This window comes from Lepus europaeus, chromosome 6 (genome assembly GCF_033115175.1).
Source record: "Lepus europaeus isolate LE1 chromosome 6, mLepTim1.pri, whole genome shotgun sequence".
NCBI lineage: Eukaryota > Metazoa > Chordata > Mammalia > Lagomorpha > Leporidae > Lepus > Lepus europaeus.
Window position 1 is genome coordinate 110,731,777 of NC_084832.1, and position 17,235 is coordinate 110,749,011.

Sequence of the window (17,235 nt, forward strand, 5' to 3'; positions counted from 1 at the left end):
GAATGGACATTTTGATGATATTTATTCAATCCATGAGCATAAAAGATTTTTTCCATTTTTTGGTATCTTTTATTTCCTTCTTTATGCTTTGTAATTTTCATCGTAGTGATCTTTGACATCCTTAGTTAAATTTATTCCAAGTTATATGATTTTTGTAGCTATTGTGATTAGGATTGATCTTAGAAGTTCTTTCTCAGCCATGACATTGTCTGTGTAAACAAAGGCTGCTGATTTTTGTGTATTGACATTATATCCTGCTACTTTATCAAACTCGTCTATGAGTTCCAATAGCCTCTTAGTGGAGTATTTTGGATCCCCTGTAAAAAGAATCCTGTCATCTGCAAATAGGGATAATTTGAATTTTTCTTCCCAATTTGTATCCCTTTTATTTCTTTTTCTTGCCTAATGGCTCTGCCTAAAATTTCCAGGATTATACTGAATAGCAATTGTGAGAGTGGGCATCCTTGTCTGCTGCCAGACCTCAGTGGGAATGCTTCCAACTATTCCCTATTTAATATGATGCTAGCTGTGGGTTTGTCATAAATTGCATTGATTGTGTTGAGGAATGTTCCTTCTAAACCCAATTTCCTTAGAGTTTTCATCATGAAAGGGTGTTTTATTTTTTCAAATGCTTTTTCTGCATCTATTTAGATAACATATGGTTTGTGTTCTTCAATTTGTTATTGTGATATATCATATTGGTTCATTTGAGAATGTTGAAGCATCTCTGCATACCAGGGATATATCCCACTTCGGTGGATGATCTTTCTGATGTGTTGCTGGATTTGATTGGCCAGGATTTTGTTGAATATTTTTATGTCTGTGTTCATCAGGGATATTGGTCTATAATTCTCTTTCTCTTTTGTGTCTTTTCCAGCTTTAAGGATTAAGGTGATTCTGGCTTCATATTAAGAATTTGGGAGAATTCCCTCCCTTTCAATTATTTTGAAAAACTTGAGAAGAATTGGAGTTTGCTCTTTTTTTTTTTTTTTTTGGACAGGTATAGTTAGACAGAGAGAGAGACAGAGAGAAAGGTCTTCCTTCCCTTGGTTCACCCCCCAAATGGCCGCTACAGCCAGCACGCTGTGCTTATTCAAAACCAGGAGCCAGGTGCTTCCTACTGGTCTCCCATGCGGGTGCAGGGGCCCAAGCACTTGGGCCATCCTCCACTGCCTTGCTGGGCCACAGCAGAGAGCTGGACTGGAAGAGGAGCAACCAGGACAGAACTGGCACCCAAACCGAGACTAGAACCCAGAGTACCAGTGCCGCAGGCAGAGGGTTAGCCTAGTGAGCCACGGTGCCAGCCAAGTTTGTTCTTCTTTAAATATCTGGTAGAATTCAGCAAGGAAGCCAACCCATCCAGGGCTTTTCTTTTTTGGGAAGGCCTTTATTACTGATCAATTTGTGTCTTGGTTATGAATCTGTTTAGGCATTTTGTTTCTTCATAGCTAGATTTAGATAGGTTGTATGTTTCCAGGAATCTATTCATTTCTTCTAGGTTCCCTAGTTTGTTGGCATACAATTCTTTGTAGTGGCTTCTGATGATTCTTTTTATTTTGTGGTGTCTGTTGTTACATTTCCTTTTTCTTCTGTAATTTTATTGATTTTCGTCTTCTCTCTCCTTTTTTTTGGTTAGTTGGGCCAATTTTGTTTATTTTTTCAAAAACCCAGCTCTTCACTTTGCTAATCTTTTGTATTATATTTTTGGTTTCAGTTTTGTTGGTTTCTTCTCTAATTTTAATTATTTCTTTTACTAGTTTTGAGTTTGGTTTGCTATTTTTCTAGATCCTTGAGTTGCATAGATAGTTCATTTATTTGGTACCTTTCCAGTTTCTTGATATAGGCACCAACTGCTATAAACTTTCCTCTTAATAGTGCTTTTATTGTATCCCAAAAATTTTAGTATTTTGTATTGTCTTCATTTGTTTCCAGAAATTTTTTGATTTCTCTTTTGATTTCTTCTATTACCCACTGTTCATTCAGAAATGTGTTGTTCATTCTCTTTGTGTTTGCATATGGTGTAGAGTTTCTTGAGTTGTTAATTTCCAGCTTCATGCATTATGGTCTGAGAAGATGCATGGTATGATTTCAATTTTATTGAATTTGCTGAGACTCACTTTATGGCCAAGCATATGGTCAATCCTAGAGAAAGTTTCATTCACTGGAGAGGAAAATGTGCACTCTGTGGCTGTAGGGTAGAAGGCTCTGTAGATATCTGCAAGGTCTATTTAGTCTATGGTGTCGATTAACTCTGTTTCCTTGTTGAGTTTCTTTCTGGTTGATCTGTCTACTTCTGAAAGTGTGGTATTGAAGTCCCCTGTTATTATTGTATTTGAGTCCATATCTCCCTTTAAATCCCTTAACAATTCTTTCAGATAGCCAGATGCCCTGTAATTAGGTGCATATACAGAATTGGTCCTTTAATCATTATCTAGTGTCCTTCTTTGTCTATTTTAACAGTTTTTGTGTTAAAGTCAAGTTTGCCTGATATTAGGATGGCCATACCAACTATTTTTTGACTTCCATTAGCATGGATTATCTTTTTCCATCCTTTCACATTCAGTCTGCGTGAATCTTTGTTGGTAAGATGTGTTTCTTGTAGGCAGCAAATAGATAGATTTTCTTTTTTAATCCATTCAGCCAATCTGTGTCTTTTAACTGGGGAGTTGAGACCATTTACATTCAGTGTGACTATTTTTAAATAGTGTCTTTGCCCTGCCATGTTTCCTTAAGTAGTCCTGTTGATGTATTTGGGATTTCATTTGTACTTTTGCTAGGTCATTTTCTGCTCTCATTTCTTTTGTAGTGATGTTCCTGTTTCTGTTTTTCTGTGTGTTTAGCACATCTTTGAGCATCTTTTGTAGGGCTGTGAAAGTAGTTCCAATTTTTTTTCAATTTCTTCTTGTTGTGAAAGATCCTTATTTCTCCTTCATTCATAAATGAGAGTTTTGCAGGGTACAATATTCTGAGTAGAAAGAATTCTCCTAGGATTTGGCATATGTCTCACCACTGTCTCCTTCCTGTAGGGTTTGTGATGAGAAGTCCAGAGTAAGTCTAATTTGGTTTCCTCTGGATGTTCACTCTTTAAAAGAGCATATGATCTGGAACTTCTTTCTAGTGCTGGCAATGAATTGGCATTCATTGATATATTTTCATTAGTTAGATGAGGCTTATATTTAAAAAGGACTTATTAATTTTTAATAAGTAATAAAAACTTTCATATAGAAAGCTTGAAAAACTTTAAAAATTGAATAATGAAAGTTGCATTCTGGTATTTGATATTCATATTTTTCCTCTTATCTATTCAATATATTGAGAACAATACATATATTTCTTTAAAAATAGCATAAGGCATATAATGATTCCTTTATTATATAATGTATTCATACCATTTTACCTTACATATTTATTTTTGGGTAATTAGATTATTTCCAATAGCTTTTGGCTACACATATGTCTGCACATATCTCTGTGAACACTGGGGTGGGTGTTGGATATAGTGGTTAAGATGCCAGGAGAGAGGTGTCCTTGGGATAAATCTCCAAAAGTTAAAATATTTCCAACAATGTATAAAATACTTCTTGTTCAAGGAACTTTGCCAACTCTGCAAGCATCTCTTTTAATGTGGCCAACTCTTCCAGAAGCAGTCAAGTGTAAGTTGTGTTTGGATATGCTTTAATGTCAAATTAGGCCTTAGTCACAGCTCAGGATGTCATGTGGTTGATTTCATAGCAATTTCTTCCAATCCTCTTCCAATTTCTTCCTGAACCTCAAGCAACAGTAGTGAATAAAAGGAAACATCATTTTCCCTTAAAGTGCAAAACATTCTTCTCAACATCTGCTCATATTAACACATATATATCACTTTCCCTTTGGATTATACTATATTGATATTACTAGTTTTTTTTATTCTCCTGTTCTGGAAGGATCTTGGAAATAAATACATATTTCTTTTGCATTACCTTCAGATTGTTCTCCTCTGACCTTTTTGAGTGAGAAAAAAAATCTGGAATTTGTAGGAGTGATATTTGTAGAATTAAACATTTGTCACCAATGTAAGCTATCTCAGTGCACAAGAAATTATCATTATTGATGAATTTTTGTTACGCACTCATCTACAGCATAAGCTAAATTCTAGAGGTAAGAAAAGAAAATGGAAAAATTTTTTTTTTCTTTTTCTTTTTTTTTTTTTTTTTACAGGCAGAGTGGACAGTGAGAGAGAGAGACAGAGAGAAAGGTCTTCCTTTTGCCGTTGGTTCACCCTCCAATGGCCGCCACGGTAGGTGCGCTGCAGCCTGCGCACTGCGCCAATCCGATGGCAGGAGCCAGGTGCTTCTCCTGGTCTCCCATGGGGTGCAGGGCCCAAGCACTTGGGCCATCCTCCACTGCACTCCCTGGCCACAGCAGAGAGCTGGCCTGGAAGAGGGGCAACCGGGACAGGATCGGTGCCCCAACCGGGACTAGAACCCGGTGTGCCGGCGCCGCAAGGTGGAGGATTAGCCTATTGAGCCGCGGCGCCGGCTAATGGAAAAATATTTAACCACCATCGATGTATTCACTAGTTAAAAAGTGAATCTCCATAAATTAGAAGATAAATCCTGCGGTGGGAATTGGGCACATTGCTTAATATCCCATTCAGGAGATCTACATCTCATTTTCTGAATGCCTGGGTTTAATGCCCATCTCTGATCCCAATTCTGCCTCCTGCTAGTGTACACCTGGGAGGCAGAAAGTGATGGTTCAGGTATTTGAGTCCCTGCCACCATTGTAGAAGACCTCAATTCTTCAGTCTGGCCCAGCTCTGGCTGTTGTAGGCATTTACGTATTGTCCCAGTGGATGAGATTCTAATTCCCTCTACCAGTCCTGCCCCCTATGCCTCCACCTAACTCCCTGGTTTTAAAAATTAATCTTTTAAAATCTTAGTACACATTAGCTTTTCTTTTTTTTTTTTTATTTTTGACAGGCAGAGTGGACAGTGAGAGAGAGAGAGACAGAGAGAAAGGTCTTCCTTTTTGCCGTTGGTTCACCCTCCAATGGCCGCCGTGGCTGGCACGCTGCGGCCGGCGCACCGCGCTGTTCCGATGGCAGGAGCCAGGTGCTTATCCTGGTCTCCCCTGGGGTGCAGAGCCCAAACACTTGGGCCATCCTCCACTGCACTCCCTGGCCACAGCAGAGAGCTGGCCTCGAAGAGGGGCAACCGGGACAGGATCGGTGCCCTGACCGGGACTAGAACCTGGTGTGCCGGCGCCGCAAGGCGGAGGATTAGCCTGTTGAGCCACGGCGCCGGCCCACATTAACTTTTCTTAAATGCCCAGCGAAAGTCAATCAGTTAATACCCTTGGAGTTCATAGAAGTGATTATTAAGTATAGTTGCCTTCAAGGGGATTTGACTGACTGAATATTTTGGAGAACTAGAGCTTGAAGAAAAGGGATGGTTTTCCAAGCAGGGTCAACAGTTCTCACAAAGATGAAGACAGAATAAAAATAATATTCTGATGAACTATACTGATTCACTCAATATTATAGCAGAAGGGAAGCCTCAAAGGCTTAACTAGCCTTGAATGGGGTTAAGACAGATCTACTGGAAACAGAAGTCCACTTAGTACTTTATGAGAAAAGAACTTAACAAGTAATTAGGGAAATTTTATAAAATTTCTATGAAAAGTATGAATATCAGCACTAGATAATTATGATCTAGACTAGATAGTTGCAGAAATAATTAAAAGTCATCATAGATGCTAGAGCCATTAGGATAAAAAAGTCAAAAGAACTCGGAGCTTGAAAACTGATTAGATGTAAAGATAAGAGACTATTAGGAATTCTACAAATTTTTGTTCAACTTCATTTGGTCCAGGAACTTATAAATGAATGAGACTGCCATCAACCATGTACTTAAAACAGAATTCCAAAAAGAAAGGGGGCAACTAATGCTGCAGGGGACTAAACAAAGGCTGGGACAACCTCCTAGGCAGTGATCCTGGAGCCTGGACTTCAGCAATGAATAGAATTTCACCAGATGGGAGAGGTGGAGAATATGTAATGAAGAGGGCAAGAGGAACAGAAACACCTTTAAGATTTTTAGGTCTCTATGACTGGAAGCAGATTATAACATGCATTGAAAGTAGGAAGTCAAGTAGTAGAGATGTCTCAGGTAGAATGACAAGGATCCCAGGTTAGGACATTCGCCAATATGTAGAAAATGTTTACAAATATGGATGCATTTGGGTTGTAGTTTTGGAAGCTGATGAAAATTTTTCTGATTTCATGGAAATTATAGGCTGGAATTTGAAAATAAATACATAGAGATTTAGTGTTCTACAGAATGTTGTTTTGTTATGATGTTTGTTTGCTATTTCTCTTTCCTTGTGTCACTAACGTCAGTAAGATGAAACAAGCACACAGGAAAGCATGGGTGGCTAGAATCTGACTTAACAAGCCATTACTTAGACATCAAAACATGCCAAGTAGCTGTTCCCTCCAAGACTCCAAACAGTCCTCAAACTGACCTTGATGTCTACAAGCTTCACACAAATGGTTTAGTAATTGAGAGCAATAAATTAGAGTCAATTGCATTTAGTTAGGGGAATCTAAAGTCTTAATGTGGTAAAACAAGCTGACCTTCTTCTAGCTTTGCATTTTTATTGCACCCTTCTGCTCTCTGCCTGTGGGTGATGTTAGGCTAAAATCTTCTGACCTTAGCAGTACTTCATGAGATGTGTTCTCACCAGAACTCATTGCTAGAATGTTCAAAGAGGGAGCATTAGTATGGAAAAGTATTTTCAGGTCAGAAATAAAAGGTTGGGGTGATGAACCTTGGAAGTTAAATTCTTGTAATTAAAATGTTCGGTTTAAGTAAAGAAAAAAATACATAACCTATTTAGCATTACGTTTCAGACTTCTATCAAGAACAGTTGAGGGTTGTTGAATCAAATGTTTCATCCAGCTCTGTAGCTCTACAGTGTTCATTTTGGTCTTCAGTAAGCTGATATGATGAAAAGAGTCTGCATATTCAAGGCTACTGTTTTTTGATTCCCACTCTACCACGAGCTGATCACCTGACTCTATATTCACTTGATTGGTTGAAAAGTGTTCTATTAGCTCCTGACAAAAGAAATTGGGGGGTGTAGTTTGTTCGTTCATGTTTTTGTTTTTAAATGAGTTGCAATACACAGTTCTTCAAGTTTTAAATTATATCTCATAACTTTTCCTGAAAACATGATTACTTAAAATTAATTTTTCTTACCAAAGCTTTCATAGTATCTAATCATGTCAAAGCAGTTTGTCAAAATTGGATCAACACTGTATGGTACCAGAGTTATCTACAGACATTTCTCAGAAACTTCAAGATAATTGAATAAAATTTTCTGATGAAACAAGATGAGGGCAATCTGAGGAGTCCATTTGGAATGTGGTTCCCAAAGCTAAAAAAATCATTTAAAATATAGTTCGATAGCAAGCGCCTATTAAGCACTCCATAGCTGCTAAGTTTTATAATAGGTATATGCTATCCAAAATGAATATGGCATAATTGCTCTCAGAAACTTCACATTAAGATTTACCTTTATTCAATTGCATTTATTTATCATAAGTACTTTAAATTTCTAGTTTCCATTAAGACCTGGCCAATATTCATTAAAATATCAAAACTTATTTTTAATCATATAAACTACTGGATCTCCAGCTGCTAATAATTTATTTAGCAAGTGCATGGCTCAGTAGAAGCAAAGATTGTCAGACTACTTTAGAAAAGATTTTAGATATCCCATAATACACATTTTATAGGTAAGAAAGCTGGTGGAGATCTAAAACTCTTGTTTCTAAAGCCTAGTAGAAATAAGGTTCTGCTACTGACCCCATGAGAGCAAGAATACAGAAAACTAGCAATTATTTAGTGCTAATGACCCTTTTAATGCATTGTAAGATTATTGCTTTATCTTAGGCACTGGAAATGGAATTTATTCCCTGGAATTTATTCCCTGTTCTCCCTGAAATGTGTCATGAATTATTCCTTGCCATTAACAACTTAATAGATATATTTTCTGTGCATCAGTTTTCCAGATCAAGAAATTCGCAAAGTGGCAGTTCAACAATTAGACACCCTCTGGAATGATGAACTACTGGAATATCTCCCACAGCTGGTTCAGGTAAGAAGGGCAGAATTGCCAGGGTTATTTCAAGAATTTAATGATTTTCTTGAGAGTTTCTAATGAATCATCAACAAACTACATAAAAGTAATATTGCAATCTGGACAAAAATATGAATGATAGCTCCTATATTTTTTAATTGCATTTGTATTTTTTAAATTTATTTGACAGAGAGAGAGAAAGAAAGAAAGAAATATCTTCCTTCCATTGGTTCACCCCCCAAATGGCCACTACAGCCGGCGCACTGCGCCAATCCAAAGCCAGGAGCCAGATGCTTCCTCCTGGTCTCCCATGCAGGTGCAGGGTCCACGCACTTGGGCCATCCTCCACTGCCTTCCCGAGCCACAGCAGAGGATAGCTCCTATGTTAATAAGAGTTTTGTAAATATTCTCTAGACAAAATGTTAGGAAGAGAAGTATGGTTATCTTAGAATTGTATCTGTTAAATACATTAAGTCTATTCTCAATAAAAATGTTTAAAAACAGTAAAAAAGAAATATCTATGAAGTATATGAAATTTGTTCTCTGTATATTAATAATAAATTGGTACAACCAAGACATATAAAAATCCAAAAGGAATTATTAATTATCAATTTGAACATGGAAAATATAAATACTCTGATAAAATTCTTTCATCTGACTGTAGATATAAAATAAAAACTTTGGTACCCATGTCACAGCATAGCAGTGAAGCCACTGCCTGTGATGCCATGATGATGATGACATCCCTATGGGTGCCAGCTCATGTCCTAGCTACTCCACTTCAGATGCAGCTCTCTGCAAATGACCTGGGAAAAGCAATGGAGGATGGCCCTAAAGTTTGGGCCCCTGCCACCCTTGTGGAAGACGTGGAGGAAGCTCCTGGTTTCAGACTGGCCTAGCACTGGCTATTGCTACCATTTGGGGAATGAATCAGTAGATGAAAGATTCACTCACTCTCTCTCTTTCAAAATAAATAAATAAATCTTTATAAAACATTAACACGATAAATATATAGAAAATAATAATTTGCTAGGCAGCTCCTCATAATTTGTAACTTACTTGACTTCCCCTTAAAAATTCCATTATAAATCTTATGAAAGTAACTTGTAATACCCAAATTCTATTGTCAACTAGTACGTTTTTTATTGACAGAGTTAGACAGTGATATCAGCTAGTACATTTTAGTGACAACATCAAATACCATAATACTGGAGTAGTTTTTGAAAATAATATAAAGTTACCCAGAATTATGAATACAGGTTAATCACCTGACTTACATGATGACAGATAAACAGATTACACCATCTACAAGTAAACATGAGAATGAGTCAACATCCAGCCTGGATCTTTTGTCATGTAACTATGTGCTGAGTGCTAAAGAGGTCTAAAATAGCAGTCTTCATATATTGCTTTTGTTTTTAAAGCTCAGGCATTTTCTTATCTGACAGGTTACAAGCCATTTTAAATAGCAGATGTCTTGGTTTTTGAACATTCACAGGAGACTATAAGAATGATAAGGGAAACAACTGAATATACTCCAGTACCATGTTGTACACACAACATGTGTTTCTCTGAAGTCCTCCTAGAGAGACTGAGCTGGTTTAGATGTAACCATAGAGTCACTTCTACCAATCCTTATGGTAGTAATGTTCCTTCACTTACCAAGATAGTATAATGAAAGTAAAGATCAATTCAACTTGCGGCCAGAGCTATGGCCTCCACCTGCAGCATTGCCATTCTATTTGGACATAGGTTCTAGTCCCAGCTGTTCCTCTTCCAATCCAGCTGTCTGCTTTGACCTGGAAAAGCAGTAGACGATGGCCCAAGTGCTTGGGCCCTGCATCCACGTGGGAGACCTGGAGGAAGCTCCTGGCTCCTGGCTCCTGGCTTCAGATCAGCTCCGGCCCTTCTGGCCATTGGGAATGAACCAGCAGGTGAAAGACCTTTGTCTCTCCTATCTGTAAGTTTATGTCTCAAATAAATAAACAAAATCTCTTTAAAAAGATTAATCCAACCTGCAAGATCAATATTCATCTCACAGCTCATAGGTATGGGCTGAAGTTATAGCTAACACAACTCAAAAGAGTAAGTTTTTAATTAATTTAAACTTAATAAATTAAACTCAGTTGGATCAGAGTCAATACACTTGGCACCAGGAATATGACTGAACTCCACATTCATGCAAATCCAAATTCATAAGAAAAGTTGTACACAGAATCCAACATAGCAAATAAAAAGGAAACAATTTAGGCTGCAACTATGCCATAATTAAAAATAAAGATAAAAGCTGCTCTCAGATGGAAAGAAACATGTACTCATTATGTAACTAGAAAATAAATAAAAACCAGGAAGCATTTTACAACTGCCAATGTATTTACCCTTAGAATTTTCATCCTCCACCCTGACCTTATAACTTTCCAACACATAAACAACTTCTACCTCATCAATTATGTTCTGGAATCATGGGTTTTTTTTCTTTATTACCATGTCAGAATTATGTAGGTTATATTAGAACAGTAAGAATGGAATCTAAGACCATAATGAAAATAGCAGATATGGATATATGCTTCATATCTTAAAGTCATATAAGAAAAATACCCAGAAGTTACTGGGACCACAAGTTATAAACCTTAAGGTAAGTTGCAAGAACGGTGTTGTATGCACCAGAAAATTTACCTACATCCTGGATAGTGAGGCAGAATTTGGGGCTGATGATACCAGTAGACATAGTAAAGCAAAGAGTTTGGAAGTAAGGGAGGCAATTCAAATGCAGTCAATAGTTGCTGAGTATCACAGGAAATAGCCAACAGAAATCGTAAAATCATATGCTCACAGGATATGTTCACTGTTAGGGCATAAACAGTAATCATGGCCTGGGAAGCTCGAATTAGGCTGTAAGTGAAAGATGCTCATGGCTGCAAGTTAAGACAATATACAGGATGGTCTTTGTACATTCAGACAGCAGCAGGACATGAAACAGGTTTGCTACAGTCATCTTTGGCATTCTCACACCTCAGGGGTTTATGAACTCCTCTGTGCTTGCAGAGGCCTCACATAATGAGGTGTTTGTTGAGGTGGATGTTAGTGGGTATAGCTCCCACTTCTTTCTGCTGTCTGCATGATTGTATAAAACCTGGATTAAATGATGAGGGGTGATGAGTCGTATGTCAGAGGAAGGAAAAGATAGAGCGATGGTCTCAGATGTCTTACCTGAACAGCTAAAGACAGAAACTTTGCCTCTCAAACAGGAATGAGTGCTTTCATGAACAGAACCTTTATTTTTAATCATCATGTTCACATATTTCATTTCCTGGACACTGATGGAGCCCAGGCACAGCTGCTGACCGTGAAATCCCTGAATACGGCAGGTGAAGGTTTAATTAAGTTCAGAGGCTACCCCTTTCTGTCTGTGTTGTCTACAAGATGGGATATCCCAGAAACCCTTAGGGAGATACTCACAGTGGAAATGAGAAATTTTGGAAATTGGTTATGGTGGTACCAGTCAGCTTTCAAAATGTAGGCCAAGCTTCAAGATCTGCAGGCTGATACTGATGGACCAGCTTTAATAACCATTAGTTTCATCTTCAAATGCAGAAGTATCTATTACTTAATAATACTACTTTTATGCTCTGAGGGCATTGTTCATAACATTATTTGTTGCTCCAGGATTCCCCCGCCCAGGGACTGGTTGAATCCTACATACCACCTGTTCTTTTTTAATAATTTTTATTCATTTATTTTCATATATTTGAATGATCCACATGGAGAGACAGACAGACAGAGATTGATCTCTGGCTGCTAGTTCACTCTCTAAGTGCCTGGAACAGCCAAGAGCCTGAGCTCCATCTGAATCTTCAGTAAGGGTGGCAGGAGCTCAAGCTGCTGTCTCCTAGTTTGCATTACCAGGAAGCTAGATCAGAAGCAGAGGTGCCAAGTCTTCCAGGCACTCCTGTACAGGACACAGGCATCTCTAGTAATGGCGAACCCCACTGCTCTACAGTGCCTGGTCTGCCCTGCTCTTATTTCTTATCATGTAATCTGAAAGCATAAATAAGGAAAAAAAAAAGACTACATATAGTCATTGTGTATTGTGTGTGAGATAGATGTTGTTAGTTATGCATTAGATGATAAGCATTAATACATTATCAACCTGTTCTTAAAATGTGCATGCTGCTTTTCCTGGTTGTTTCTCAAGCCTCTTAAGTGCCTCTGTATTCTGCTGTAATTTTGGTACTGAGAAAACACAATAAAGGAAATGTTTCTTACTGTAGGCTGTCAAGTTTGAATGGGACCTTGAAAGTCCATTGGTTCAGCTTCTACTGCACCGGTCGCTGCAGAGCATCCAGGTTGCCCATCGTCTTTACTGGTAAGTTGAACTAACACTTGTTAGGATGTTGTGTTTTTGCCAACTTCTCCGTGGCACATCTTGAGAGGAAGGAGAGGATTCATTGGCCTTAAAGTTTATATATACCTCAACTAGAAATTCAGCCAAGGTTAAGTCTTTGTTCAGTTTATTTTTATTCATGAGTATAATTTAACTGCCATCATTTTCAAATTTTTTTCAATTTTAAAATTTATATAAGGTGAACAAATTTCATATATTTTATCTAAATATTTAGGAGCAAAGTGATACTTCCCACTGTACTCTCCCTCCTATATGTGCTCCACAAATTTCATGTATTTACCATTTATATGAGCTAGCAGTGGGTTTGTCATATATTGTGTTGAGGAATGTTCCTTCTACATCCAGTTTGCTTAAAATTTTTTACCATGAAAATATGTTGTATATTACCAACTGCTCTCTGCACCTATTGAAATAGTCATATTTTTTGTTTTTTTAATTTGTTGATATGATGTATTATATTTATTGATTTCTGTATGTTGAACCATCCCTGCATACCAGTGATAAACCCCACTTGGTCTGGGTGAATGATGTTTCTGATGTGTTGTTGGATTCAGTTAGCTAGTATTTTGTTGAGAATTTCTGCATATATGTTCATCAGGGTTGTTGGTCGGTAGTTCTCTTTCTTGTGTCTTTTTCTGGTTTTAGAATTAAGATGATTCTGACATCATAGAAGAAGTTTGGGAGAATTTCCCCCATTTCAGTTTTTTTAATAGCTTGAGAAGAGTGGAATTAGTTCCCCTTTAAATGTCTGGTAGAATTTAGCAGTGAAGCCTGAACTTTTCTGAATCGTTGTTACTGATTCAATTTCTGTCTTGGTTATTGGTGTATTTAGGTTTTCTGTCTTCATGGCTCAATTTTGGAGATCTAGGAATCTGTACATTTCTTCTGGATTTTCCAACTTGTTGGCTTATAGATATCTGTAGTAATCACTGATGATTCTTTTTTTTTCCTGTGGTATCCATTGTAACATCTGCTTCATATCTGGTTTTATTGAAATATTTTCTGGTTAGTTGAGTGGTGTATCAGTTTTGTTTGTTTAATTTTTTTTAAAAAAAGCTCTTCATTTCATTGATATTTTATGGTTTTTTGTTTGATTAAATTTGGTTTATCTCTTCTCTAATTTTAATTATTTGTTTTCTACTAATTTTGGGTGTAGTTTACTGTTATTTTGCTAGGTCCCTGAGATGCATTGATAGCTCATCTCTTTGATGCTTTTCTAATTTGTTGATGTGGGCACACTGTTTGTAACATCTCGTTTTTTTAAAAAAAAAGATTTCTTATTTATATTTTTGAGAGGTAGAGTTACATACAGAGAGGGAGAGACAAGGATAAAGGTCTTCCATCATCTGGTTCCTCCCCTAATGGCTTCAATGGCTGGAGCTGAGCCAAGCCAAAGCTAGGGGCCAGAAGCTTCTTCTGGGTCTCCCACGTGGGTACATGGGCCCAAGCACTCAGGCTATCTTTTGCTGCCTTCCCAGACCATAAATAAGAAGAGAGCTAGATTGGAAGAGGAGCCACCAGGACACAAACTGGGGCCTAAATTGGATGCCAGTGCTGCAAGAGGAGGCTTAGCCTACTATGCCACAGTAACAGTCTCAGAAGTCTTCTCTTTAAAATGACTATTGCTACCATTAATAGTCTTCTAACCAATGAGATCTTTAAATTTGATGAGGCCTTTCCTAAATCTATACATCACAATGCTACGTATGATCATATTTGCATGTTGAAGGCTTTCATATAAAAATTAATTACAGGACTATGAAAATTTGCCTTAATGAATATATATGGAAGAACCTGTGCCTTATAAACACATTCTCAGCTAGCATTTGACATAGCATGTAGGAGCCGCAGCCTTCAATGCTGGCATCCCATATCAGTACTGGTTTGAGGCCCAGCTGCTGAACTTCCAGTCCAGCTCCCTGCTAATGCATCTGGGAGAGCAGTGGAAGATGGCCTGAATACTTGGTCCCCTGCCACCCACGTGGGAGACCTGGAAGAATCTCCTAGCTCCTGGCTTAGGCCTTACCCAGCCCTAAACATTGCAGCCATTTGGGGAGTGAACAGCAAGTAAAAGAACTTTCTCTCTCTCTCTCTTTTTCTTTCTCTTTCTCTCTCCCTCTCCCTTTCTCTCACTCTCACTCACACTCTCCTTTCAAATAAATAAAATATCAATCTTATAAAAATTTTTACAAAGTGCTTTCAGTGCAATATTAGTTATAAACAACAGAACCTGAATGCGAACATATATTCTTTCTATTGAAAATTCATAGAGCATCCAACTTTTCCAAAAGCATAATGTTGGAATACTAATAGAGAAATAACACTTATTTAAGAGATACTGTATTTTTTACATTATCACCTGTACCTTTTATTATATTAATCAATGCATAAAAACTGTACAGATATATGGAGTACCCAGTGATGTATTGATTAATGTATACGTTGTAAAAACATCTCTCTCTCCTCAAACATTAATTACTCAATCTCATGAAACCTGATCTTTGTATGTTCTTTATCCTACTTTTCTTTTTGTGACCTATCTTTTAAATTCATTCTCATAGCACAACATTTTAATAATTAGAAGTATCAGTGACCTAAGTGTGAAATGGGATTTATCTTTTGTTCTCACAAATGTATGACGTGTATGACAGGCATCATTTGCTTGCTTCAGTTGCTAGTTAAGATCTTTATTAATGGAAAAGCAACAAGTCAATACCATTTTGGAGTACCGTGTTACCCTGCTTCAAGAAACATTATTCATCATGATACAGCTTTTCCCATAAAAATGACTCATGTCCTTAAAAAAAAAGGCACAGGAACTTGTCTGGGACTAGTGTTTGAATTGCTGCTCATTTTCATTTTGAAAGCCTAATTTAAGAAGCAGAATATTTCCTCTACTGTATAACTGTAATAAGGCCTGGGCTACAGCAGCTACTACTGGGCCTGTCTCTGAGCGTCTCAGAGCTCTGACTGAAGTCTCACTCTCTTCCCTTCCTCAGTCAGCTCTGATGGCACTGGGGGAAAGAAGTGGATGTACTCGTGAAACTCTTGTCACACTGAAGCTGGAATTTGGTGTTTACTTCCATGAAAACTAAACCTGAATATGCTTTATTAAAATGAAAGTCTGTTGAAAAGCAACATGACCAGATAACAATCTTCTTTTTTTTTTATTTTTATTTTTTATTTTTTGACAGGCAGAGTGGATAGTGAGAGAGAGAGACAGAGAGAAAGGTCTTCCTTTGCCGTTGGTTCACCCTCCAATGGCCACTGCGGCCGGCGCACCGTGCTGATCCGATGGCAGGAGCCAGGTGCTTCTCCTGGTCTTCCATGGGGTGCAGGGGCCAAGCACTTGGGCCATCCTCCACTGCACTCCCGGGCCACAGCAGAGAGCTGGCCTGGAAGAGGGGCAACCGGGACAGAATCCGGTGCCCCGACCGGGACTAGAACCCGGTGTGCCGGCGCCGCAAGGCGGTGGATTAGCTTGTTGAGCCACGGCGCCGGCCCACAATCTTCTTTTAATATTTATATCAAAATATAAAATCATATACAATATAAAAAGATAATTTCTTTTAAAATACATGAGGGTACTTCATAAAGTTCATAAAAAACTGAATTGTGTTTATTTTGGTACAATGAAACTTTGAAATCCTTGCATAGTTTTCCCATAATGTGCATTTTCCATGAGCTTTTGAATCTCTTCCAATTAAAAATAGAATGCGATATTAAGGATGTATCCTAATTAATGAATGATTACAACACTTGTGCCAATTTGGCAAATTCTTCATCTGCTAAGGTGATGTAAAAATTGGAGTCATTTGAAAGGCAAGAGTAAATGCAAATAGAATTATAAATCAATGTCATTTTTACAAGTTCACAGCAGATACAGTTATGTCACTGTTTCCAGATATGGGGTTGGGAGGAAATCCTTCCTATGTGTAATTTTCACCCTGATGAAAAGACAAATCTTAGGGCTCATTTTCCCCTCTCAATGCTTCTAGGAATGAGTAAAATAGAAGGAATGGAAAAGAATACAAATTATAAATAGGCTGCTTGTTTTTGATGGTCTATTTTGTAAGAATATGAATAAGAAGAAAAAACAAGTTTTCAAATACAGATATCGCTTTGTAAAAAATAAAAAGAATCAGACAACATGCACTAAATGTGCAAGAATATTATGTATATTTCAAACATATCTTGAACCTAAAATATCTCTGCAGAATGCTTGAGTTAAAACATCAAATATACAACTAAATCTCTTTATGATCCACTCAAAAGAATGCTAATATTATTTCTTTTTTTTTTTTTTTTTTTTTTGTTTTGTTTTTAAACTTTTATTTAATGAATATAAATTTCCAGTGTACAGCTTATGGATTACAGTGGCTTTCCCCTCCCATAACTTCCCTCCCACCCGCAACCCTCCCCTCTCCCGCTCCCTCTCCCCTTCCATTTGCATCAAGATTCATTTTCAATTCTCTTTATATACAGAAGATCAATTTAGTATAAAGGTTTCAACAGTTTGCACCCACATAGACACACAAAGTGAAACATACTGTTTGAGTACTAGTTATAGCATCAAATCAAAATGTACAGCACATTAAGGACAGAGATCCCACATGAGGAGCAAGTGCACAGTGGCTCCTGTTGTTGACCCAACAAATTGACACTCTAGTTTATGGCACCAGTAACCACCCTAGGCTGTCGTC

At 37.7% G+C, this 17,235-nt stretch overlaps 1 protein-coding gene across 2 annotated transcripts in view; it reads left to right on the plus strand.

Moving 5' to 3' along the window:
• PIK3C2G (phosphatidylinositol-4-phosphate 3-kinase catalytic subunit type 2 gamma) overlaps positions 1-17,235 on the plus strand; it is a 445,304-nt gene that overhangs the window by 196,771 nt on the left and 231,298 nt on the right. For both annotated transcript variants that reach the window (XM_062194891.1, XM_062194892.1), the window contains exons 18-19: positions 8,052-8,145; positions 12,399-12,493. In XM_062194891.1, the coding sequence (XP_062050875.1) occupies positions 8,052-8,145; positions 12,399-12,493 (189 nt within the window). The remainder of the gene's footprint in view (positions 1-8,051; positions 8,146-12,398; positions 12,494-17,235) is intronic.